We start from the raw sequence: 26,457 nt of genomic DNA, 5'->3' as shown, positions 1-26,457 counted from the left end.
AAATGAGGCAGCTGTACCTGAGAAAAGCAGAGAAATGTGACTCGGAGGAAGATATTCTGGACCCTGGGATACACTGTATAGTGTATAGCAGAAAGATAATGTATTTGCTCCTTGGTAGCAATCATGGATGCTGGTGTTGAAAGCAGGAAGAACTGGGGAAGAGAAGGAGTTTGTCCTGAGACAGAGTAGATGTGATTGAGCTTTTCATGTGAATGAAGGATTTTGTCCTTTGGAATATAGAGAAACTTTATGTGGTTGGGATCATGGTGTATATATTGTACAGGCATGGAATATAGGACCATGGTGTACTCAAGTATGTATCCCACGGGTTAAACTGGCATTTTTCTGTGTGGGGAACATGTGTATGTCTTCAGGTTACATGTCTATTTCTGTAGTGTGCTGCTTACATGATTGCCCAGGGGACTCAGGCCACAAAACCCACATCAGTGGCTCTCATGTGGGTGTCTGGGTTCAAGTATGTACTCCACTGTTGCAATCTTCACATTTGTGTAAGCATGGAGGGTGTGTGGGCCTCAAGGTCTAAGAATATGGACTTGTGCTCACAGTTGTCTGTATGTCTCATAAGCACATAGTTCCTTATTTATTTTTGTATTGTGGTTCTGTTATACACATACCCCACAGCTCAGTGTATGTTTCTGTGCTCTACACATGTTCCCAAGGGACTGATAGGGTCCTTGTATCATGGGGTCCAGATGTCTGTGTGCTAACCTTCTGATGCCTGGGTTTTTAGGTAAAGGGAAGCTAGGGACTGATTCTAGGGCAATGTGGGGGCAATTTGCAGTTCTGGAAGCAAAGAGTGAAAGTGTAGTATGGCCCTTCCTTGTTTCATTCCGGAACCTAGAGGGTTAACAGGCAGCTCTTCCGGTCCACCCCCCACCAGCCTGTAGCTTCTTGTTGCCGTGGAGATGGTGGCCCCGCCCCTGATGCAGCACCTGCCCCCCCATTGGCTGCAGTGGTGACTGTGGGGCTGAGGGGGGAGCCCAGGCCTGGGCAGCCATTCTGGAGCTGAAGCCGGAGCCTGGCATCCCCCCTACTTTCATTCTCCTCTAGCCCCTTGGACCCTCTAAATTCCCTGGCAGCAGAGCCTCAGCTTCCCTCTTTGGAGCTACCATCCCTCTAGGCTCTTGGCAGGCTGAGCTTCATCCGCATTCACCTCCCCTCCTCCTCCTTTCTTAAACCTTAGTTGGGAGTCCCCAGCATCCCCCCACCGCTGCCCATCCTCCCCACTCCTGCCCACTCCCCTGCATTCTTCTCTTTTCTTCTTCCCCTTTTCCTTCTAAGTCCCCGCCACTGCAGTGCACGTGGAACCGGCTCCTTCTCCCCACCCCCCCATCTGCCTCTTAGATTTTCTCTCCTCAGCTTCTCCCCCAGCCACTCCTCACAGGTCCCTTCTAAGACTTCCCCCTCCAGTCCAGGGAGGGGGTCATGGGAGGCAGTCCTGGCCCTCCAGACAAACAGGGGTCTGGGAGGTGCAGGGCAGATAGAAGATGTCCCCAGAGAGAAGGGGAAAGCCAGCCTATGGGCAATGACCTTTAACCCATCTTCCCCCCCCAGCTAGCCCCTTGGGGGGGGGGTGGGCACCAGCTAGCCTCCCTGGATCTTCTGTGTCCTTCATTACTGGGGTTTTACTGACCCTCTCAGCCATGCACCCCTGCTGACTGCCAACACTAGTCATGGGCTTAAGGCCTCCCACTCCGTCCCCCTCTGGGGGCTCAGGCTCGGGTTCCTTGCCCCCTCCTTCCCACCGCCAGCCTCTCCGCCGCCGCTGCTCCTCCTGCTGTTTTCCGGGGGGTAGGTGAGGTCGGAGCTGAGGGGCAGAGGGAGGTGGGGGAATGCAGTGGGACCAGGGGTGGAAACTGGGTTGACAGCCCCTTCCCCAGCATCCCTCTGGGCCCTTTCCTCCCCTCCAGAATACCACTTGGGTCGCTCGAGGAGGAAGAGTGTCCCAGGGGGGAAGCAGTACAGCATGGAGGCCGCCCCCGCTGCGCCCTTCCGGCCCTCGGTGAGTGAATGGAAGCAAGCACTTGCCAGATGTGGCTCAGCTGGGTCCCCTCCCTTCCAGCCCCAGCTGGAGCCCTGGGATTCTGAGAGAGGGGACTGGAGGGAGAGAGACTGTGTGTGTGTGTGTGTGTGTGTGTGTGTGTGTGTGTGTGTACCCACTTCTTTGGTCTCCCTCTTCTTGGCTCTGCCCCCCTGCTTCTTGGACTAGCCCTCCCACTTATTCCAAGCTGGTGTGTGTGTGTGTTGTGTATTTCCTTGCACTGTGACCGTGGGAGCAAGGAAGACAAGCTGGTATCAGGGCTCCTGTTCCACTTTCCTCACCTTTAGGGACTTTTCCCCCATCCCACCTTATTTCAGGGACTTTATACCAGCTGAGGGGTAAGTAGGTAGGACTGACCCTGCCCCAGCCCACCCCTATCCCCATTTCCACCCCCCAGCAAGGCTTCCTGAGCCGGAGGCTTAAAAGCTCCATCAAACGCACGAAGTCACAGCCCAAACTTGACCGGACCAGCAGCTTTCGCCAGATCCTGCCTCGCTTCCGAAGTGCTGACCATGACCGGTACAGGGGCTGGAGCATGCGGGTTGAGATGTGTGCAATATAGGGGACCTCTAGTGGTGTGGGAAGGGAGGGGGTTATCTGAGGGCAAAGGTTGAAGGGCTCATGTTGGTTGAGGGGTGTAATGGTGCAAGGAGAGAACAGAGAAGAGTTAGGATAGGGCTCCAGGCAGCAGGAGAGCTGTGGGATGCAGGGAGAGGACAGGCAGGCAAGGAGGAGAAGGTAAAGCTGAGGAGGTTCCTCAGCCTGGCAGAAGGGTGGGTGGGCCCAGCCCAGGATCAGAGGAGCTGTACAGAAGGACAGAGAAGAGCCACAAAGCCTGCCCATAATGAGCATTGAAGGAATCCTAGGAATTGAGCTGTGGTCGGTGGAGAGGCAGCAGTGAGAGCTAGGTGGAACTGCCCAGTGGAAGGTCAGGTGGTACAGGAGCAGCAGGTTGGAGTATGCTTGGGGTGGCTGATGTTAATGGGTACAAGGCGGAGCTCATCATGAGGGAAAGAACAGTGTAGAGCATTGCAGAGAAAGGGAAGACCAGGACCAGTGTGCAGGGTAACAGAATGGGGAGCAGAGGCTGCTGGGTTAATCCATGGACTGGACCATGAAGAAGAAGCCCTCAGAGAAGTCCAGAGGCCACTGTTCCTGAGGCAGGACTGAAGGAGACCTTTTGGTGTTTGTCTCTACTGTCTGCTTCTTGGGGTCCCTCTCTGGGTATCCCCTTTGCCCAGTCACCCCCAGCAGTGAACCCTGTCCTCCCTTTCCCCTCTGTCTGGCCACCCCCGGAATTGGGCAGGTAGGAAGGTTGGGATAAGGTGAGTCAAACCTTTCCCTGCCCCCTTCCCATGTCACAGAGCTGGATTTGGGGCCGGCAGGGGGTGAGGGCATGGTATTCCTGGCCGCGGGGGCGGGGGGCCGGGGGAGCGTGGCGCGCTGACGGCAGCCAGAGCCTGTGATGACGGGGCTGCTATAAATAACTTCATGGAGGCTCCCACACCCGAGCTCCCCCTCCCGCTTTCCTACTGCTCTCTACTCTTCATCTCCATGCTGTTTGCCACCCTGTCCCTCCTCATTTGGTGCCCCTAGCCCCCTTTTTTCCTCCCCCACAGTTATTTTTGCCTTTCAGCCCCATCTCTGTTCCTCCGTCCATCTCCCTAGCTGCCTTCCTCAGCCTCTTGCGTCCTCTTTCTGCACATGGCTTTGCTCCCGCTTTCTACTTCTTGCCTTGTCTCCTTTCTCCCTCAGTTCCCATCTCCAGTGTCGAACCTTCATTCTGCTCCTTTCTCTTATTTCTTACACTTTCTCCTCACTCTTCCCCCTGATTCTGCTATGATTTGTTCTCTTATTCATTCATTCATATTTTGAATCATGAAATGTTTATTGAAGACTAACTAGCTGTGTGCCAGGTCCAGGCCAGACAAGGATCTTCTGTGTGACTCCAGTTCTTGTGTTGTGATCTTCTGTGTGACTCCCCACCCCACCCTTATGTTGAGGCTTTAGTTTCTGGGATCACCTGGAGGCCTTCCTCGAAGTGTCCCAGGCCTACTTTGGTTCTCTTTCTTCTGCCAGGTCCATTTCTGCATTTAGGTATTTCTAGGTGTTCCCATTCCTCACAGTCCCCTAGGTGTGAATAGAGTGGGAGAGTTCCTTTAAGCTTGCTGGTTTTCCTCATGTCCTTTCTTAGGGCAGTCTGGGTTTCATTCTGTGGAATTTGTGTGTGTGTGCAGAGTGGTTCAGGAGGCCTTTTCTCCAAGTCTTCATTCTAGAATCAGATTGATGAGGCAGGGCCCCTGAGTCTGTAAAAACATTGGGGGGTCCTGACCCTCTCTCCTGAACCTCCTGCTTACCAGGGCCCGGCTGATGCAAAGCTTTAAGGAGTCACACTCCCACGAGTCCTTGCTGAGTCCTAGCAGTGCAGCTGAGGCCTTGGAGCTCAACTTGGATGAAGATTCCATTATCAAGCCAGTGCACAGCTCCATCCTGGGCCAGGAGTTCTGTTTTGAGGTATTGGGTCTAGTTGGCTGAGGACCAAAGGGCAGGGATGCTGGAGGGTAGGGACAGAAAGGCCTAGAGGAATTGGCACAGGTGGGAATGTCAAGAGGATGTTAGAAACCTCTTGGGGCTAGGATAGGCCAGGGAGGAAGAGATGGTGGGGAATCTCCAGTTCTTAGGAGCAAGCTCCCTCTGAAGTCCCATCCTCAACTCCACACCCTCTCTAGGTAACAACATCATCAGGAACAAAATGTTTTGCCTGTCGGTCTGCAGCCGAAAGGGACAAATGGATCGAGAATCTACAGCGGGCAGTAAAACCCAACAAGGTATTGAGGAGTAAAGGGGACATGTATAGCATGCCCACAGGGAGCCTAGTGAGTAAGTGGGGGGAGGTTTTGTGGGAGGAGAAGATAGCTGAGTAGGGTTATTCCTAATCCTGTTTCTTTTCCCTTTCCATACTGCTACCCTACTTCATGATCTATTTCCCTACTATAAAAATCACAGCGTTTTACAGGACTCTGGAAGTCCTCTGGTGCAGCTTCCTGTCAGGCAGGAATGCCTCACTGACATCCCAGCAGGTAGTCACTTGGTCCCTACAGAGCATTTTTGCAGAACACACAAAATTCAGTTAGCTAGATCTCTGTGCCTTGGTTTCCTCTCTATGAAATTAGTGGGAATGGAGTTGGACTAGATAATTTCTAGGGTCCTTCTGGCACAGAGGTTCTGCAAGTCTGTGTTCTTCCCAAGACTTCTACTTCCCAGGAGAAGTGTTCCCAGTTCTGTCATCTAGGCTCTTTATCCCAGTTTCTAGCAAGCTCACAGTTCTGGTCACTCTCATCTGGGGAAACTTGTTTCTCAATGTCCTTAAGAATTCAACCCATGGGGAGTCCAAACACTATGCTGTTTTTCAACACCTTACAACATCACCTGAACCTCATTGTGAGCTTGTGCTTGTATCCCCAGGACATTCTCACGCCAGCCATCAAGCCTCACTCATCCTGTATTTATGCAGTTAGTTTATTTTTTTCAGTTTCAGATGATCTCTATAGGACTTTTCCATTTTCCTCTTCAGATTCTGCCTTAATATTTTTGCTTTGTTATTCCAACATTTTCCCTCAGTACTGACTAGTGTAAGAACTACCCTTCTGTGTTAGTTTCTTAGAGCTGCTATAAAAGATTACCGCAAACTAAGTCTGGTGTGCTGGTGTATGCCTATAATCCCAGTAACTCTGGAGGCTGAAGCAGGAGGACCCCAAATTTAAGACCAGTCTGGGCAACTGAATGAGATTCTATCTCAAAATAAAAAGTAGAAAGAATTAGGGATGTAGTTCAGTGGTAGGACATACTGGGGGAAAAAATTACCACCAACTGGGTCACTTAAAGTGACAGAAATGTATTCTTTCACAATTCAGGATGCCAGAAATCCAAAATCAAAATTGGCAGGGCCATACTTCCTCTGAAGCAGAAAGAATAGCCTTTTCTTGCTTCCTCATAGCTCCTGGAGGTTGCTGGAAGTCGGTGGCTTACAGCTGCATCCATCTAGCTTTTGCCTTCATCTTCACATGGCCAGCTTCTTCTGCTTGTCTCCATGTCTCCAAATCTCCTCTTCATATAACAGAAAAACCAAGCATTGTATTAAGGGTCCACCCTAATCCAGTATGTCCTTATCTTAATTTGATTGTATCTGTAAGGATCATATTTCCAGATAGGATCATATTCACAAGTTCTAGATGGATATGAATTTAGGAAGGACTCTATTCAACCCAGTACAGCTTCTCAGCTTTACAGTTGTTGTCTGGATCCCACTTCCTGTCTTCTCTCGCTTTCTCTCTCTTTTTAGTTGTAGATGGACACAATACCTTTATTCTATTTATTTATGTGGTGCTGAGGATCAAACCCAGTACCTCACAGGTGCTAGGCAAGCACTCTATACTACTGAGCCACAACCCCAGCCCACGGGTGTCTCTGTGTCACTGTCCCTTCCCTTTTATCCACCCTGCCTGCCCATGCCAGGACAACAGCCGCCGGGTGGATAATGTGCTGAAGCTGTGGATCATAGAGGCAAGAGAACTGCCCCCTAAGAAGCGGTACTACTGTGAGCTCTGCCTGGATGACATGCTGTATGCGCGTACCACCTCCAAGCCCCGCTCAGCCTCTGGGGACACTGTCTTCTGGGGCGAGCATTTTGAGTTTAACAACCTGCCGGCTGTCCGTGCCCTGCGGCTGCATCTGTACCGTGACTCAGACAAAAAGCGCAAGAAGGACAAGGCAGGCTATGTCGGCCTGGTGACTGTGCCGGTGGCCACCCTGGCTGGGCGCCACTTCACAGAGCAATGGTACCCTGTGACCCTGCCAACAGGCAGTGGAGGGTCCGGGGGCATGGGTTCGGGAGGCGGAGGCGGCTCGGGGGGTGGCTCAGGGGGCAAGGGAAAAGGAGGTTGCCCAGCTGTGCGGCTGAAGGCACGTTATCAGACAATGAGTATCTTGCCCATGGAGCTGTATAAAGAGTTTGCAGAATATGTCACCAACCATTATCGGATGCTGTGTGCAGTACTGGAACCTGCCTTGAATGTCAAGGGCAAGGAAGAGGTTGCCAGTGCATTGGTTCACATCCTGCAGAGTACAGGAAAAGCCAAGGTATGTGCTCTGCCCTCAGGGAAAGTGGCTTGGGAATGGGCACTGGCTTGGAGGGCAGTGAGGACAGGGCACACTTGCAAAATTGGGTTGTTCAGAGGCTGACCCTTGAATTTTCTTGGGCCCCAGGACTTCCTTTCAGACATGGCCATGTCAGAGGTAGACCGGTTCATGGAACGGGAGCACCTCATATTCCGCGAGAACACGCTCGCCACTAAAGCCATAGAAGAGTATATGAGATTGATTGGTCAGAAATACCTCAAGGATGCCATTGGTATGGTTCACCCTCAGGCCCTCTTCCTAAATCTACCAGATGCTTACCCAAACCCTAAACCTGGCTACCCCAAATCTCAAGTCCAGAATCCAGGACCCCAACCTCCAATTACCTGGTTTTGTGATTCCTCCAACCTAGACAGCTCCCTGCCCCTGCCCTTGGAAAGAATGACAACTCCCTCTTGTGCCCCTATTCCTCAGGGGAGTTCATTCGTGCTCTGTATGAATCTGAGGAGAATTGTGAGGTAGACCCCATCAAGTGCACGGCATCCAGTCTGGCAGAGCACCAGGCCAACCTGCGAATGTGCTGTGAGTTGGCCCTGTGCAAGGTGGTCAACTCCCATTGGTGAGACTGGGAACGCTGGGCTGGGGGGTCAGGGTTGGGGCAGTTGTGTGTTCATCTGTTCATCCATCTGTCCATCCTAAAAGAGGACTAAGTACCAGTTATGGGCAAAGCATTATTATGGGTGCTATAGAACAGAGCTGAATGTGCCTGGTCCCTGCCCTCAGAGGCCCTTCACTAGAATGAGTATGAGTAGGGTCAGATGAGATGCACAGAAAGTCACAGAACCCCTGTAGTGTATGTGAAATGCTGAGTAAGACCCTCCCCACCCCACTGCAGCATCAGATCAGAGAAGGTAGAACCTTGAGATAAGCAACAAAAAGCTGCCTGGTGCTGGGCTTTGACGATTGGGTTAGGTGCTGCTGTTTACACATGGTGGGAAAGAGACATTTCAGAAGGCTGTGTGACAGGCACTTGTGGGAGGGTGAGAAAACCCAGGAGCTTTCAGGGACAGTAATTAGAACAGGCTTAATAATGGACGTAGTAGGAAAAATATGTGGATGTAGAGTTAGAATCTAGAAGGCCTCATGTTAAGGCATTTGAGTTCATCAGTAGGTCATAAGATGCCATTAAAGGTGTTGGCACTAGGAACTTTCATGATTGAGAAGATGAAGCCATAAGTACAGTACAGTATGGGGGGTGACCAGAGTAGGGAGGGTGAAGTTCAGGCTATTGGGGGCCACTGTTAATGGGTTAGGAATAAAGATCAATCTTGCATCAGGACAGTGATAGGAAACTCAGGAAGGGCTGCACTGTAAGGACCCTCTCACAGTTGTTGTCAACTGATCGCAAAGGAGGGGGCCTGTCTGTGGGAAGTCAAAGATGACTCAAGAGGCCATGAGGCTGTGGCTGGGAGACTGGTGGCCTCATTGACAGAACCAGGAAAGTCAGGAGGAGGAGCCAGTTGAGATGTGGGGGCGATGGTGAGCTCCGTTTTACACTAGTCAAGTTTAAGGTGTCAGTAGGACATTGAAAATGGAACTGGGAGGTGGGGAGAGTGAGCTCTGAGCCATTCCAGGGACTGGGGATCATGCCTGGGGCACGTCCATCCCCATTTCCCTGGAATCCAGAAGAGTTGGGGGGTCCGAGCTCCCTGTACCTCAAGTGACCCTCCATCTCTCTCCCATCTCTGTCTCTCCCTGGTGTCTGTTTTTCTTCTCCTCCTCTCCTTGTCTCTCTCACACACCCCTCCATCTCTCTCCCATGTGTCTCTCTCCCCTCACCTTCTCTCCCCTCCATTTCTCTCTCCCAAATCTGTCTGTCCCCTCTACCATGGCCCTCTTCTTCCAGCACCCTCCTGTCTTCCTCCTGCAGTCCCTTCCTGTCTCTCTTACCTCTGTTTCCACACCCTCACCTCCTACCACCCCCCTCAGCATGTTCCCTGGAAGCTGAGGGTCTCTGGGGCTCAGTCCCGGTCTCTCTCTTTCTTTCTCTCTCTCTCTGTCTCCCCACCCCTTCCCCCCAGCGTGTTCCCGAGGGAGCTGAAGGAGGTGTTTGCATCTTGGCGGCTGCGCTGCGCAGAGCGGGGCCGGGAGGACATCGCCGACAGGCTGATCAGCGCCTCTCTCTTCCTGCGCTTCCTCTGCCCAGCCATTATGTCGCCTAGTCTTTTTGGGCTCATGCAGGAGTACCCAGATGAACAGACCTCACGAACCCTCACCCTCATCGCCAAGGTCATCCAGAACCTGGCCAACTTTTCCAAGTGAGGGACACTTCAGATATGGGTGGAGTAGGCTCATGGGTGGGTAGGAAGGGTCTCCTGAGTCCCCCAGAGACCCTGAGATGGGTAGATGTAAGGCCTTATATACAATTGTTACATCCACCTTCTGGACCCCTTGGCCAGGTTTACCTCAAAGGAGGACTTTCTGGGTTTCATGAATGAATTTCTGGAGCTGGAGTGGGGTTCCATGCAGCAGTTCCTGTACGAGATCTCCAACCTGGACACACTGACCAACAGCAGCAGCTTTGAGGGCTACATCGACTTGGGCCGAGAGCTCTCCACACTGCATGCCCTACTCTGGGAGGTGCTGCCCCAGCTCAGCAAGGTCAGCAAGTGCTCCTTCTGCTCCATCCCCAGATGTTTCTAGAGGCACCTGAGGCCTGAGAAACTACCCCCCTGCAGATTCTTTTCTCCCCTATGATCTCATTACCACTACTCCAGTCCAGATTTCCTCCACCTGCGCCCTCTAAGGCCCTCTTAGAGCCCACCGGTAACAGCCTTGCCCTTCCAGGAAGCCCTTCTGAAGCTGGGCCCACTACCCCGGCTCCTCAATGACATCAGCACAGCCCTAAGGAACCCCAACATCCAAAGGCAGCCAAGCCGCCAGAGTGAGCGGCCCCGGCCGCAGCCCGTGGTGCTGCGGGGGCCATCAGCTGAGATGCAGGGCTACATGATGCGGGACCTCAACAGGTGAGCCCCCTGGGGGCCCCTACCCCTATGTCTAGGAGCCCCATCTATTCTATTCTGGATATTCTCACTGGGCCCCATGCGCATCTCTCTAGGGCTTGAAAGAAAGGGACAAAGCAGCAAGTTCTCGGGGGAAAATGGTAAGGAGATAGGTACAGGCCGTGGGAGCCCTTCAAAGCCAGAGGGAACAAAGAACACAGAGCCCCAGAAGTGCCAAGGCTCTCAGCTTAGTTGTAAGCCAAGGGGATCCCCACTGCAGGCTCTGATTTGCTTTGTTCCTCTGCCCACCCATGCTTGTCTCTAGGCTGAGGTTGAGCCAGTGCACATTGGTTCAGCCATGGGGTGTCAAAATAATCAAATATCTCTGTATGACTCAGAAAATAAGGACCCCCTCTCCGGCCTACCACCAGAACCCCGCAGACCTCCCCAAGATCCAGCACTTAGAGAAGCAGCAGCTGGAAGCCTAGCAGCCCCCAGAGCCTGTTCTGGAGCCTCAGCATTTGTTCTGATGGGCAGGCCCCTGGCCTTATTTGATGATCACCCTGCTGTTCTCTGCCCATGTCTTTCCCTCCGTAACGCCATACCCATTCACTATTCCCACTGCTCCTGCCATCCATCCACGCCTTGCTCCTTCTCTTTGTGCTCGCCCCTCTTTCCATCTCTCTCCAGCTCCATCGACCTTCAGTCCTTCATGGCTCGAGGCCTCAACAGGTGAGGGGCTCTCCCCTCCCCAGCCCTCGTCTCCTTTCCTGTCAGCTCCCTCTCCCCCTCCCTCTGACCTTCACCCAACTCCTCTCCTCTCCTCAGTGCACCTCATCTCCTTCATATCTTCCCAGACCTGCCCTCATTCCTTCTCTTGCTGCCCCCATCTTCCCTCCTCTAGGCCTCACCCTTTTCCCAGAGGGGCCTTGTCCTTTCCCTTTTCCCACCTTTTCCCTCCCATCCTCCCTGCCTACCTCTTCAGGGCTGTCATCACTGACTCTCAGCCCTTCCCTGTAGGTCCCAATTTTCACTTAAGGTTTGTATAGTCCCAGGAGGCTCAGTTGCCTGTAGCCTGGCTTTACCCGCTGCTTGTGTGTCCCCTTTTCTTCAACAGTTCTATGGACATGGCTCGCCTCCCCTCCCCAACCAAGGAAAAGCCACCCCCACCCCCCCCTGGGGGCGGTAAAGATCTGTTCTACGTGAGCCGACCACCACTGGCCAGGTCCTCCCCAGCATACTGCACAAGCAGCTCGGACATCACAGAGCCAGAGCAGAAGATGCTGAGTGTCAACAAGAGTGTGTCCATGCTGGACCTGCAGGGTGACGGGCCTGGTGGCCGCCTCAACAGCAGTAGTGTTTCCAACCTGGCAGCTGTCGGGGACCTGCTGCACTCAAGCCAGGCCTCGCTGACAGCGGCCTTAGGGCTGCGGCCTGCTCCTGCTGGACGGCTCTCCCAGGGGAGTGGGTCATCCATCACAGCGGCAGGCATGCGCCTCAGCCAGATGGGTGTCACCACGGACGGTGTCCCTGCCCAGCAACTGCGCATCCCCCTCTCCTTCCAGAACCCTCTCTTCCACATGGCTGCTGATGGGCCGGGGCCCCCAGCAGGCCATGGAGGGAGTGGCGGCCATGGCCCACCCTCTTCCCATCACCACCACCACCACCATCACCACCACCGAGGTGGAGAGCCCCCAGGGGACACCTTTGCCCCATTCCATGGTTATAGCAAGAGTGAGGACCTCTCCTCAGGGGTCCCCAAGCCCCCTGCAGCCTCCATCCTTCACAGCCACAGCTACAGTGATGAGTTTGGACCCTCTGGCACTGACTTCACCCGTCGGCAGCTCTCACTCCAGGACAACCTGCAGCACATGCTGTCCCCTCCCCAGATCACCATTGGTCCCCAGAGGCCAGCCCCCTCGGGGCCCGGAGGTGGGAGCGGTGGGGGCAGTGGCGGGGGTGGTGGGGGGCAGCCACCTCCTTTGCAGAGGGGCAAGTCTCAGCAGTTGACGGTCAGTGCTGCCCAGAAACCCCGGCCATCCAGCGGGAACCTATTGCAGTCTCCAGAGCCGAGTTATGGCCCTGCCCGTCCACGACAACAGAGCCTCAGCAAGGAGGGCAGCATTGGGGGCAGCGGTGGCAGTGGTGGCGGAGGGGGTGGGGGGCTCAAGCCCTCCATCACCAAGCAGGTAGGTGAGGGAAGAGGAAGGCAGGGTGGGTGAAGGCAGCAGTGGAGGTGGAGCAGTCTGTGCTCTAAGGTTTTGATTTTCTCACCACCTTTCATGAATTAAACAATTGTGTGTTAAGGGCCTGCAGTGTGACGTGCAGTTGGCACTATGGAGATGATGGGGAACAAAAGTAAATGCTGGCCCTGGTAGCACTCTCATTCCAGAGAGGAGACACGATCAATTGCTTCTTGAGCCCCTGGGGGTGGGGTGGGGACTGGGGATATTGGCTAGAGCAGGGGAACAGGCAGGGACCGTCATGTTTGTTGGCTGTGTTCTCTCCCTCTGAATGTGCCCTGCCTTTTCTGCTCTGTTCGCCTTCACTTTGCCTTGTCCCAGCATTCTCAGACGCCATCCACACTGAACCCCACGATGCCAGCCTCTGAGCGAACTGTGGCCTGGGTCTCCAATATGCCTCACCTGTCGGCTGACATCGAGAGTGCCCACATTGAGCGGGAAGAGTACAAGCTCAAGGAGTACTCAAAATCGATGGATGAGAGCCGGCTAGACAGGGTATGCTGGTACCTGCCACCCAAAGTCTCAGTTCTTCCTTTCACCCACAGGGGAGACCTGTAGTCACTCCAAGAGAAACATCTAGGCTCAGGCAGTTAGTTATAGGAGAAAGAAAAGACAAACACATACCCCCTTTTGAGAAGCCTCAGTTCATTAGGAGAACCAGACACAATCAGCCTGCTTAAAAGCCAATTCAGCTACACTGTAGACTGTCCAGGAAGAAACGCGTTCTATTCTAGGCTTGCCACCATGTTCTCCAGGAGGAACCAAAGGCCTGCTTTTATTACTGCTCAGGAAAGGAAGTTACTTCCCTAGCAGTGAGAGCTACCCAGTTGGGCTGAGGCAGAGGGTTTGGCAGCTGTACTACAAGTGATATCAGGGTAATCCAGTTACTGTCCCATAGGCATATGTGGCAAAGGCTTGATGGGCAAGGGTCTTTAAATTGTTTTTCCTGTTCTGGGCTTTAGATGCAGAATCCTTGAGAAAGGCTCCAGACTAGCACTATCCAGATCATTCTGAAGTGAAGAAAATGTTCTGTAATCTGCACTATTTGTGGCTGCTGTATCAGATGTGGCTTTTTGTGATCCAGAACTAAATTTCTATTGTCAGTTAACACTTAAATAGCTACATATGAGCTAAGAAGGTAACTGAGTAGTAGTTTGTGCTTATTCTGTGTGAGGCCCTAGGTTTGATCCCTAACACTACAAAAATAAAAGTAAAATAAATAGTTATGTGAGGTTTGGGTCTATCACATTAGCATAGCTTTAGACTCCAGAGCCAGTAGGACAGATAAAATGATTCTTCTGAGTTCTCCCATTCCCAGAATTTCCAAGGTCAGATTAGCAGAAAGGCATTCCTAAATTCTTAGTCTGAGATTCCCTTAATACCACCTATCCTCAGGACAAAGCTAAGGAGGGAGTGTAAGACAGTACCTGCCCCTCCCACATCCAGTGTCTTGTTACTCCCATGTGCTCGGTCCTGGCGAGTCACTTTTTAGTTTCTAGGTAAGTTTATTTAAGGTGTGCCTGTGGGCCTGTCTAGGTTACCCTGTGAGGCCTCATGTTCCAGTGGGGACACTTCTCAGGGTGTAGGTCTGTGACCTTGCTTCATCTTAAAGGAGCTTTGCATCATGGCAGGGCACTCTCAAAAGCAGGCCTGAGTGAGTGTGATTCACAGGCAAAGGGTTGGATGTCCTTCCCCCTGTGGTGGCTGTGCTGGGCAGACGGGTGGGGGCTGGGTGGCTGGATGGGGCAGAGCACTCCTCATAGTGCGGGGTCTTGTGCCCGGCGGGCAGGTAAAGGAGTATGAGGAAGAGATCCATTCACTGAAGGAGCGGCTGCACATGTCCAACCGGAAGCTGGAAGAGTATGAGCGGAGGCTGCTGTCCCAGGAAGAACAGACCAGCAAAATCCTGATGCAGTATCAGGCCCGACTAGAGCAGAGTGAAAAGAGGCTGAGGCAGCAGCAGGTGGAGAAGGATTCACAGATCAAGAGCATCATTGGCAGGTGAGGGGCGGCCCGGGGAGGGGTAGCAAGGGAGAGCCTAAGGCTGAAGGGAGCGAGAGTGAGCCACTCCTCCAACCCCGGTGCCCAACTCAGGAGACCATCAGGACAGCCTACCACTCTCTTCCCAGGGAAACCATCAACTCATCTCCTGCTTAGGGCATTAAATGTTTCTTTGCTAAACCCTGACATTTCTTCTAGTACTGTACTTTTGAAGTCCTTGGAGAATATGGCAGTTACTGTCCAACCATCACTGTGTTTAGACAGAACCTGGGTCAAGTCTCCCTGATTGGTTATTCTCAATCCAGCCTGTGAGATTCACCCCAAAGCTGAGCAGGGATTCCTAGCCAGAGGAGCCCCTGAACACGCCCATCTTGGGCACAGCCTCCCTTTCTAGCCTTGGTAAGGTATGCCATCAGAAAGGGCCATTTAGCCTGTGCATTTTTTTAACTGCTTCACCAAGCCCTGGACTCCAAAAGAGGTGTCTCAGCAAGGGGATCAGATGTTATTCCAAACCAGAGCCAGCTCCATTTTGATCCACTACAAATGTATTTTTTTTTTAATTGAATTTTTTTTTTTTTTTTTTTTGTAGATGGATAGCATGCCTTTATTTTATTCATTTATTTTTATGTGGTGCTAAGGATTGAACTCAGTGCCTTACAGGTGCTAGGCAAGTGCTCTACCAGAGCTACAGACCCAGCCCATTACAAATGTATTTCTGCATAAGACTTAGAAGAAACTGGAATAAAAGGGCTTCTTGACCGGAAACATTTTTTGAAATCACTGTTCTAGTATAAATGATAATTGATATCATTTATGAAAGAGAACCTTGAAAGGCAGGGAGATGCTAGGAATGATAAGGATAGTAGGGACTCCTCCTGGGCTAGGAGGTACTCTAAGGACTGCCACTGGAGATGGTCTAGGTTCACTGAAGTGGCATGGGGGTCACAGAAGCCTGGTCTTCAGCCACAAAGGTTCTAAGGGAGTGGTACTGCTGTCCCCATTGGGAAGGGGGCTGAGGGTGTCTGGGTGCTAGAGGTCTTTGAAGGCACAGAAAGCTACCTTCACCACAGAGATATGAGGGTCCCTGAGAGAAGGAGGAGAGTAGCACCCTGAGTGACAGGGAATCTTTTGATTCATGACAATGGAGGGATTTTAAGAAGGGGAGAAGGAAGACAGGCTTTTCCAGAGAGCTGCAGGGGTTTCCCAGGATCAGGAGTTCCATTGACAGGCTCCAAGCCTGTGCCCGCCACTAACCCCACTGAAGCCCGTCCCTTCAGGCTGATGCTGGTGGAGGAGGAGCTGCGCCGGGACCACCCCGCCATGGCTGAGCCGCTGCCTGAACCGAAGAAGAGGCTGCTCGACGCTCAGGTGGAAATTACAATGTCATTTATCTTCTCCGTGTCCCATCCCCATCCATCCCACTGTCCTTTGTGCTCTCACTGCACCAGCCACCCCAGCCCCATCACCATTTGTCTCTCATTGTCCTCCGTTTGTCTACTGGCCACTCCATGCAGCCCCCAAGTGACCCATCTTCATCCCATCGTCTATGCCTTTGTCACTCCTGGCAGTGTCAGCCCCACCCCTGTACCTTCCTGCCCCATCTTCCCACTCCTGTCTGTGGCTCAGGACCTCCTGCTAGATCCTCACCCTTTCTGCCCCTAGACCCCTCCCAGTTCCTAGAAGCCCTGCCCATTGTTTGCCCTGTTGAAGGCAGGAGTTTATTTTCCTCTGAACTCTTCTTGGGCAAGAAGGGCTAGAAGTTGCTCTTTGCTAGAATGGAGCACAGGGCAGTCTGAGTGGTAGTTTCCCCAGGCCCTGGAGACTTCCCTAACACCTTTGTTCTCCTGGCTCCCCATTCTGACTCCTTGGGCAGCTTCTGCAAAGCCTCCTCTTCCTCAGATCTTGAAGGCCTCCCTGCTAACCCCCACCCCACCCCAGTCCCTCAGTGTTTTAAGTCCAGCCTCCCTTTGCCTTCCTCCCACTTGGACCTCATGCCTAACTCACCCTCCAGCTCCCTGCCACCACCCTTTGCTCACCAGTTATGGTGAGCCTGAGGTTCCCTTCCACACCTTACCCATTGCTTTTCCAAAATTCTGCTCTTTCGTACCCATACTCCTCCTTCCTCTGCTCTGACCACCAGGCCTCTCCACCCCTACCACCAAGGCTCCTGACCCCATGACCCCACTCTCTCCCCCTGCAGCTCCTCATCAGGTAATTCTCCTGGTTCCGCTTTGACAACTGGCGGAGGACACAGGGGGAGGTGACTCCGGACCACTGCAGGTTGGTCGTGAAGCCTACCCCCTCCACTCTTCAGTGCCTCTCCCCCCTCACTGCTGCCCTCCACCCCCAGAGAACCTCCACAGACCCCACCCTCCTGACACTTCTGCACAGACCCATCTCCCAAGGTATACCACTCAGAGTCCACATGCTGACACCTCCCTGCAACTGCCCCAGGAGGCCTTAGCAATAGTTTGACCCTCCACAGACCCAGCACATTCACAGGTCACACCCCTTTCCTCCAGACCTACCTTTCCCAGCCTCCTCCTGACTCTGCACCCTCCTCTTCCTCTACCTCTCCAGTGTATGTCTGTCACCCCCCATTTCACCAGAGCGTCCTTGGGGGTTGGATTTTATTAATGGGGTGGAGGTGATGCTGGGTTGGGGGACGTTGGCTATAGGGGCTGTGCCGATTGCAGCAGGTAGGTTGGGATTTCCTCTTCCTTCCCTAACCCTGGTTCTCTACCCACTCCTTCTTCCCACTCCTCTCCTCTCACTCTCTTCCTCCCTTATACCTGTGAGGTAGAAGGCATTTGGGGTTCATGTTAGTCCCCAGCTGGGTGGGAATTGGGAGTGGGCACTTAACTCAGGGGGACTTTGAGGGGTCCTGGAAAAGGCTGTTGAGGTATCCTGATAGTAGGCAGGGTGGGTGGAACAAGAAGGAGCAAGGAAACTTGGACAGATGTTAGGACGTGGACTGCCCTTGTGGCCTGGGAGTTTGGAGAGTGAGACATCTTAGATCACATCATGGGCTCAGTGGCCATGTTCTTTCCTAGGCAGAGGTGATAGGAACAGCATATTAAATAACCTCTATTCCTGTCAGAGCTCACATCCTGGGTTGCTAATGCTACTCACTCCCCCCATCTCCTGCCACCCAGTGGCCTACTGGACACACAGTCATACCTAAAAAGCTAGTAAATGGGAACCTGTCAGCCACAGACATCATTTCTGAGACGCGTTATTTTTGTGGGATTGATCTGCAGTGGGCAGCGGCTCCTCGCATTGTAATTTTAACTCTCTGCCTGCCCAGCCTCTCTTGTCAAAGTAGTTAGTGATCTGTAAACGGATGCTAAAAGGCACCAGGGGACCTTGCCATTTAAAGGACTCCTGCAGTGAATTCTTTTGTAAAATGAATAATGGCACCCTAATTTATCTCCTTTCTAAATTTGGGTCCATGGGGGTGTAGGGGGCTTGCCCATGTGCTGTCACCAGCAGACAAGCAGAGGGAAGGAAATCTGAGGATTCCTTTCCCTGCTCTCCCGCCATACTCAAGCTACCCTACCACACGAAATTTCCTCTCCCACTGACTGGCAGTGTGAGATACCAGTCAAGTAAGAGGGAAGCTTTGTCTAAGATTGGGGTTTGGGTGACCTGAGAGGTGAGTCCTGGATCCTGGGATGGAAGGAAGCTGATCTGGAACTCTCTACTGGTATCCTTTGGAGATTTGGTCACATAGCTATGCTGCCAGGCCTAAATGTTCTGTGGCCAAGAAAGTAATATGTATGATTTTTCTAAAGCACTTGTAGGTATTGGTCCCTCTGCAAATCAGCCATTAATTTAAAAACCAGCTTTGAGCACAAATTTTAAAAAGGCAGATGAATGACCCAGAGGTGTGGGGGAATTCAGGTGGCTTTTTTCTTCTCTCCCAGCAGAGGAACAGGAGGTGGGGCTGAGGGCAGGAACCAGAAGTTGGTCCAGAAGCAGTAGGAGGTGATGAGAACAGGACCTGGGTGGGAGTAGGGTCAGGCACCCCTCACCCTCCAACTGGGATCCCAGGGAGAACTGAAAGGAAGGTGGGGGTGGAAAGGAATGGAGCCAGTTACTGCTTCCTGGGGATGAAGAGATTGGGGCATGCTGCGTCTCTGCAGAAGCTCCTAGTCATTTCCGCCAAGTGTGTGAGAGAGGCAGCCCTCCCACAAGATTTTCCCTTCCCACATCACTTCCCTGAATCCCCTTCCTTTCCCCCCAGTACAGTTAAACCTCTCTAATTTGGGATGTTATATTTGAGAAGATGGCCACTCTGAATAAGTGACAAATCTGAATGACAGTGTCTATTTAATGAAATGCATGTCTTCAAAATATATACAGTAAGTAGAACTCGGTGAACAAGGCCCTCAGGGAAGCATGCCTTAATGAATAGATAGGAATGAAAAGTTTGTTTGCTGGTATAGGTTAAATATCCCCTCCCACAGACACATTTCCACCACTAATTTGCTTAGCCCACCCTTTCTTCACAGATAAAGGAAAACTCAAGCCCAGTTTTTGTTCAAATTATGAAAAAATTCCAAGTCCACAGGGGTTTGGATTAATGAGGTTTTGCTGTACTGCCTCCCTTGGTTCCTCCATACAAAATTCCTACCTGAGGCTGGGGGTGGACTGGGAGGGGGTTCCAAGAGGAGGAGGGTGGGCTGGGAGGGGAACTATAGGTGAAGCTAGCGGAGTTAGGTTGGGGGTGAGGTGGGAGCTTGCTGCTTTTGAGCTGGTTTCCTGGTGTGATACTCTGGGTTGAAGGCTTGAAGGCCCCTGTTAGGAATCTGGGAAATGAGTGTCTCCCTGATCCCAGAGGATCCTACAGGTGAGAAACAAACAGGAGGATGGTGGGGACTGTCCTGGGAGGAGGAGGAGGTGGACATGGCTTATGGAGTGGGTTGGCTAGTGGGGAGGTCACTGAAAGGGGTCTGGCATCCAGGCCCCTGCGAAGCGTCTCAATAAGTCCGCGCTCTCCTCTTTGGTATCTTGCAGGAGAGGCAGCTTCCCCCCTTGGGTCCAACAAACCCGCGTGTGACGCTGGCCCCACCTTGGAACGGCCTGGCCCCCCCAGCCCCGCCCCCCCCCACCCCGGCTGCAGATCACGGAGAACGGCGAGTTCCGAAACACCGCAGACCACTAGCCCACCCAGCATCACAGACTTCCTCCTTCCCTGTGCACCCCACCCTGGAACAGCACCAACTACCAGGACTGGACGTCACCGAGGGACAGTGGGATTGCCTCCCTGAATGCCTCCTTGGGGGTCACAGATCCCCCACCCCCACTGCACCATTTCTAGGAGGGAGAGTGGGAACCCTCAGCCGCCCTCTCTGCCTTCCTGTCGGGGTGCTGCCCCCTCTCTGACCCCCAGGGACCCATGCCCCAGGACACCTCCTAACCCACACAGACCCCCTTCACTCCGGGGTGCTATCCCCATCCTCTGCCTCATCGTTCCCCTGAGCACTGGGGGACAGACCCTCACCCCCACCCTGGGGGTGTGGCACCTCCAAACTTTCAACTTCAGGGTGATTTTTTAGCAGTAACCAGAGCTGACAATCTAACTCCTTTCCACCGCCCCATTTTTGGCCTCCCCTGTCCCCCTTGTTATGGGGAGGGGACCCCGGGTGAGGGGGCCCTATTACCCCTTGATTTCTCAGGAGCGTCTGGGGGGGCTCAGCACGCACAAACTCCTACTCCTCCTACCACTCTTAAATTTATTCCCTCCCCACCCAGAACCCAGATGGGGTGGAGGGGGCCTCCGGGGCAGGGAGGGGGCGGCAAGGGGGGAATGGGAGCTATCTCCCCTTCTTCCCACACCTGATCTGCTCTCGGCTGGTCCCAGAGCGGGGTGAGGGGGCCTATGCCCCCCCCTCCCCCAGTGTGTTGGGGTGGGGTGGAATTGAGGTTAGGGTGAGGGGTTAGGGTTTAGGAGGGTGTGTGTGTTGGGGAGGACAGATTGATTCATCTGCCCTACCCTGACACACACAGTCCCCTGCCCCTCCCCTCTCTCTTGGTCTCTACTCCCAGGGGGAGGGGGGAACTTACTCTAGGAAAAGCCATGTCTCTCTCCTCCAGGGTGGGGGGACCTGTGTTGGAGGAGGGGTGTTGGGGGCCCCCTTTCATGACTCTGTCCCCGTGGGGAGGTAGGACAGGGCTGGGCTTCCCTCTCATCCTCCCCGCCCCAATCTCCTTTCACCTCCCTCCCTCCCGCCAGCTCCACAATTTTTCGGTGTTTCTCTGTACATAGCTCTCTGGCGGGATAGGGGAGGTAGGATGGATGGGGTTTGGGGTGGGTAGGCCGTGGGAGGGGAGAAGTCCCTCCCTGGCACCCCCTCCTCCCTGACTGCTGTCCCCTACTCAGCCTTGCCCCCCTCATCCCTTCTTGCGTTTGGTATTGAGACACTTCCCAGACTCCACCCTTCTTTCTTTTGTATGGACAGTTCCCCTTCAATCCCATCCCACTACACACATACACCCAGCCGGGGCCAAATTTATACTTATATAAAAGTTGTAAATATGTGAAATTTTATCCCTATGCCCTTTCCTCTGCTTTCCCCACTTCAGACCGTATCCCTGAACCCTTTCCTCCTCTCTTTGGCTGTTGTAATTATCTGGGGTTTGTACTGTACATATCCGGGGTGTGTGTGTGTGGGCTGGGGGCGACCCCTCTGTACAGAGCTTCCTGGCCCCCTCCCCCCGACCCTTCCCTTCCCTCTCACCCACCCCCTTCAGGGTAGGGAGATGCTCTTCCTGCCTGTTTTATTTTGTTTTCTCGTTCTCTCTCCCCGCCCCATTCCCAGCCTCCTCTATCCCCCACCACTACCCCTATTTCTCCACTCCCAGCCCCATTTCCTTTTTTTCTGGAGTGTGTGGTGAAACAGAAAAATCATGTTTAATAAACGGAGATTGTTCTTTTATCGCTGCACTGACTTTATTGGCCTGGGATCTACAGATTGACCGGCAGGTGACAGGAACTACTTTTGATTGTGATGCGGGGTAGTAAACCCTGAACCAGGCCGCATATCTGCCTTGATGCCATGGTCTCATTGTCTACTATCACCCTCCCACTCAACGAGACTTATTCTGTTTTAGAGCAGGGATCTAGCTCTCCTCTCACCCACTGCTTCACTTAGCTCTAAGGAGTAGGGATGGTATTTGATGAGAGTCCCCGTATAAATCTACGTATATCCTTATAAGGTTTATTTGATTGTTGGTTAAAATTCTTAGGTGCGAGCCTCCTACCAAAACCCAAATTGGTTCCTTAGCAAATCCGGGTTCCACACCCTCCACTTGCCAGACGAATGATTCTTGCCAGCCTCCAATTCCCCGCATGGAAACAGGACTACAACACCTACCTCGCATGGTTGGTGGGAGGACACGAAATAATGGGGGCAAGTGACCAGCCCACACAATAGGTGCCCAATTAATCTTGCCCCTCTCAGCACCTACCGGGGGGGGGCGAGTGCTACTTTTAATCACCAGGAAACGCAGCTTTCCGGGGCGACCGAAGGGCTGCACTCTATTAAGCACCAGTTCCCGGTCCTCCACAGCTGCTGGGACTTCTGTGGCACCCCAACGGCCAACGCCTGCGGATCAGCTGCCTCCTACCAGTCCCGCCCTTCTCGCCAGAACAAGCCAATCATCACGCGGTTTATAGGGCGCCGCCTTCCTATTGGCTCACGTTCTAGCTCCGCCCTGCGCACGCGGCGGCGGCATCCGACGGAGAGGCGGTGGCTTCCGGCCCGGAACGACGAGGTAGCAGAAAAGGTCCGGGAAAGTCTGATCCGCGTGTTTAACGGTGGGGGCGTGTCGGCGGGGGAGGCTACCCGGTCCAGATTCGTGGTGTCCGGGTGGCGGAGGCTTGCCGCTAGCCTATTTCTGCGCGCACCCTGAAACGGAGCGGAACGGCGGGCAAGAACCGGCCGGGGCTGGCGAGGTCAGGCTTGGCTGAAGGATTACCTTCTCATCTCCCACGGGGCCTGCAAGTTAAAACCCGGTTGGTGTTTTGTTTTTTTCCCCGGTTGAGCGGGACTGTTCTGCAGAATATGTCACTGAAGTTCTCAAATGTTAATTGGGGAGCAGTTGTTTGAGAAGACAAGGGAAACTTTGTCTAGGGTTTCTGTGACCCCTTGTCTCTTTTTTTCCACAGCTTTGGTCGCTCTTAGAGTCTACTCCCCAATTCCCATCTCTTCCTGACCCTCTGGGAGTTTTCCGAGGAACCCATGGATACCTCCACATCTTTGCCTCCCGCACCCACCTCCCTGATCTGCAACCCAGCCCCACGGACAATCCAGATCGAGTTTCCTCAGCATAGCTCATCCTTGCTGGAATCCCTGAACCGCCACAGGCTAGAGGGAAAGTTCTGTGATGTGTCCCTCCTGGTGCAGGGTCGGGAACTTAGGGCTCACAAAGCAGTGTTGGCCGCTGCTTCTCCTTACTTCCATGACAAGCTGCTTCTGGGGGATGCACCACGTCTCACCCTGCCAAGTGTCATTGAAGCTGATGCTTTTGAGGGGCTGCTTCAGCTCATTTATTCAGGACGCCTTCGCCTGCCCCTGGATGCTCTCCCTGCCCATCTCCTTGTAGCCAGTGGCCTTCAGATGTGGCAAGTAGTAGATCAGTGCTCAGAGATTCTTAGAGAACTAGAAAGTTCAGGTGGTGGAATTTCAGCTCGTGGAGCAGCCTCCTACCATGCACTTCTTTCCACCACATCCTCTCCCGGAGGCTGGTGCATTCGCTCTTCCCCTTTCCAGACCCCAGTCCAGTCCTCTGCTTCTACTGAGAGTCCTGCTTCTACTGAGAGCCCAGTGGGAGGGGAGGAGAGTGAACTTGGAGAGGTGTTACAAATTCAGGTGGAGGAAGAAGAGGAGGAGGAGGAGGAGGAGGAAGAAGAGGAGGAAGAGGAGGACCAGGGATCAGCAGCTACACTCTCGCAGACTTCTCAACCACAGAGAGTGTCAGGGGGATTTCCCCGTGCTCGTGGATCCCACCCAGTACCTGTATCCACTACTCCCCGCAGGCTTCCAGAGGGTGAGAGTGCATCACTTGAACCTTCTGCCCCACCTACGGCACTACCCCCCAAAATCTTCTATATCAAGCAGGAACCCTTTGAGCCTAAGGAGGAGATATCAGGAAGTGGGACTCAGTCTGGAGGAACAAAAGAGGAGACCAAAGTGTTTCCTGGAGGAGACACTGAAGGGAATGGGGAGCTGAGGTTCTTACTGCCCTCAGGAGCAGCTGCAACATCTGGGGGAGGGAGTCCATCCTGGAAGCCAGTGGATCTTCATGGAAATGAAATCCTGTCAGGGGGTGGAGGACCTGGGGGAGCAGGGCAGGCTGTACATGGGCCTGTGAAGCTAGGGGGAGCACCCCCTGCAGATGGAAAACGCTTTGGTTGCTTGTGTGGAAAGCGGTTTGCAGTAAAGCCCAAACGTGACAGGCACATCATGCTGACCTTCAGCCTTCGGCCTTTTGGCTGTGGCATCTGCAACAAGCGCTTCAAGTTGAAGCACCATCTGACCGAGCACATGAAGACCCATGCTGGAGCCCTGCACGCCTGTCCGCATTGTGGCCGTCGGTTCCGTGTCCATGCCTGTTTCCTTCGCCACCGAGACTTGTGCAAGGGTCAGGGCTGGGCCACTGCCCACTGGACTTACAAGTGACTGCTGAGGCCATGCACCAAATTGTAGAACAAGAGAGCCACTGCTGCTGATGCATACTTATCCTCCCTTCCCTAGTCCTGGATCTTGTAATCATGCCAAGAGAGTAGATGTATTATGGACTCCTTATTATTGAGTATAGATCTCAACCTGGCAGATGTGGAAGCTCAGGTTTCTTACCCCAGATTTTTATCAATCACTCTATAGAAAAGTGGTTTATAGGCCACTTGATCACTTGCCCATCATGGACTATCTTTTTGTAGTGTTGATACTGTTGAGGAAACCAAATTTCGATTATTTAGTGAGAGACAAGTTAGAGCAAAATGAAACAATGATAAATGTTTTCTTTAGTTTCCGTGAGGAGGTAAAGGAGCTGGTCTCCAATGAGGGATATGTTTGATTTGGAACGCTAGTAATTCAGAGACGAAGCTCTAAGCTTTCCTTTCCCTTGTCATTACTGGAATGATGTGAGCAGAGTTCTTTTTATGTACTCCCGCCACCTCTTACCCGTAGTGCTGGGGTGAAACCTCAGTCCTTCCACATGCTAGAGCAGTGCTCTACCACTGAGCGACACCCCCAGCTCCTGTGTACATTTTTATTGTCCTCTTCCAGAATCAGCTTGTACCTTGCTTTCTCAGCAGTGGACACCTTCCCAATGTCTTTTTTTAATGTAGGCGAGCCCATCAACAAGTTGAGCATTCCAGGTGTTGTTCCTAGAACACTCCTGAGTAGAGGATCATCCCCCAGCCCCCTGAGCCTGTTTTGTACCTTTGATCACTGATAATTTGTATATTGATCACAGATGACTAATGTGGCGGTGAACTCAGGAGATGGCAACTGACCTAAAATGCTCTCAGAGTAGCACCACTCTGAACATATTGCCATGGTCAGAGGGACTCAGGGCCACAACTGCACACTCTGAAGGCTAAAGAGAACCGTGCAAGGGGAGCTCACCACCTTCTTTTCATTCCCACATCTGAGACAGCCCTCTGTTGGGAGGTGGAGGCATAAATATTGGAATGGAGTGGAGGAAGATTTAACAGTTACTTAATTTCTTCTAATAAACTTTGCCTTGAAATCTAAAGTGATAGTGGACTGGATTGAGTCATTTGTGTGGAAGAGATGAGAACAGAACTGCAGGGACAAGTGTGATTTTTTTTTTTTTTTTGCAGCTAGGTGATGGTGGAAAAACAGGATGGTTTCACAAGTAGTTCACTATCCTGGACTTGGCTCTGACCTGCTGCTGAACACCTTGAGTAAGTTACCTTACCTTTCAGAGTTTATACTCTAGTTTTTACTTAGTACTCTGTCTTTGTTTTTTAAAGGGGTGAACTCACTTTTATTTTTATTTATTTGATTATCTTTTACAATACTGGGAATTAAACCCAGGGGCATTTTATCACTAAGCTCCATCCCCAGTCTTTTTATTTTTTATTTTGAGACAGGTTCTGAGTTGCTAAGGCCTTGAATTTGTGATCCTCATGCCTCAGCCTCCCTAGTCACTGGGATTACAAGTGTCTGCCCTGTGCCTGGCTCACATGATTTTTACCTCTTATAACCCCCAGCTTCCTGTATTATGTATAATATTTGGTTCATTCTACAAACACTGCAAAGCACTGTGTTAGACTGTGGTTAATACTGGGCCCTCAAAGAGTTTACAACTACTAAGCTAGATAAATAATTACTGTATTGTTATGTATAGTGTGAGTCCATGACACTGGACTGGGTGTTTTGGCGCATGCCTGTAATTGGGAGGCTGAGGCAAGAGGATCACAAGTTCAAGACCAGCATCAGCAATTTAGCAAGGTCCTAAGCAACTTAGTGAGACCCTATCGCAAAATAAAAAATAAAAGAAAGGGCTGGGGATGTAGCTCAGTGGTAAAGCACCCTTGGGTTTTAACTCCAGTACAAAAAAAACACAAAAAACAAAGTTATTAGTTATGGCACTCAGAAGGAAATGAAAGAGCCAGGCACAGTGGGACACATCTGTAATCCCAACAACTCCGGAGGCTGAGGCAGGAGGATCTTAAGTTCAAAGCCAGCCCAGCAAAAGCGAGGCACTAAGCAACTCAGTGAGACCCTGTCTTTAAATAAAATACAGAATAGGGCTGGGAATGTGACTCAGTGGTCCAGTGCCCCTGAGTTCAATCCCTGGTACCAAAAAAAAGAAAAGAGCTGGGCAAGGTACACACACCTGTAATCCCAGCAAGTTGGCAGTTGAGCTGGATTCAATACCCACTCCCACAAAAAAGAAAGGAGGGAATGAAAAATGAAACTTTATGACTGAGAAGGTGAATTCTCCCAAGTTTGTCAGCCTCTGAAAAGAGCCA

General features: G+C 52.4%; 2 protein-coding genes across 3 annotated transcripts in view; both read left to right on the top strand.

The window, feature by feature from the left end:
- Positions 1 to 19,755, top strand: part of SYNGAP1 (synaptic Ras GTPase activating protein 1) — a 29,666-nt gene extending 9,911 nt beyond the window's left edge. The window contains 17 exon segments of the mRNA XM_079148528.1: positions 1,932 to 2,023; positions 2,460 to 2,581; positions 4,423 to 4,576; positions 4,792 to 4,890; positions 6,578 to 7,201; positions 7,328 to 7,472; positions 7,673 to 7,817; positions 9,280 to 9,516; positions 9,658 to 9,859; positions 10,046 to 10,224; positions 10,891 to 10,932; positions 11,318 to 12,389; positions 12,765 to 12,938; positions 14,233 to 14,444; positions 15,722 to 15,812; positions 19,464 to 19,547; positions 19,549 to 19,755. Of these exon segments, the coding sequence (XP_079004654.1) occupies positions 1,932 to 2,023; positions 2,460 to 2,581; positions 4,423 to 4,576; positions 4,792 to 4,890; positions 6,578 to 7,201; positions 7,328 to 7,472; positions 7,673 to 7,817; positions 9,280 to 9,516; positions 9,658 to 9,859; positions 10,046 to 10,224; positions 10,891 to 10,932; positions 11,318 to 12,389; positions 12,765 to 12,938; positions 14,233 to 14,444; positions 15,722 to 15,812; positions 19,464 to 19,547; positions 19,549 to 19,611 (3,737 nt within the window). The 3' untranslated portion in view covers positions 19,612 to 19,755.
- A 2,432-nt stretch (positions 19,756 to 22,187) lies between these two features.
- ZBTB9 (zinc finger and BTB domain containing 9) lies at positions 22,188 to 26,100 on the top strand. 2 transcript variants are annotated; one of them, XM_079148322.1, is made up of 2 exons: positions 22,188 to 22,404; positions 22,618 to 26,100. In XM_079148322.1, the coding sequence occupies exon 2, from the start codon at positions 22,691 to 22,693 to the stop codon at positions 24,128 to 24,130; it is 1,440 nt and encodes a 479-aa protein (XP_079004448.1). In that variant the 5' UTR covers positions 22,188 to 22,404; positions 22,618 to 22,690; the 3' UTR covers positions 24,131 to 26,100. The 2 variants fall into 2 exon arrangements, with proteins under 2 accessions (XP_079004448.1, XP_079004447.1); XM_079148321.1 differs by having other exon boundaries at positions 22,188 to 22,464.
- Positions 26,101 to 26,457: the final 357 nt, after the last annotated feature.

This window comes from Sciurus vulgaris (genome assembly GCF_902686455.1).
Source record: "Sciurus vulgaris genome assembly, chromosome: 7".
Lineage (NCBI taxonomy): Eukaryota > Metazoa > Chordata > Mammalia > Rodentia > Sciuridae > Sciurus > Sciurus vulgaris.
This window is presented reverse-complemented; position numbering and strand designations above follow the sequence as displayed.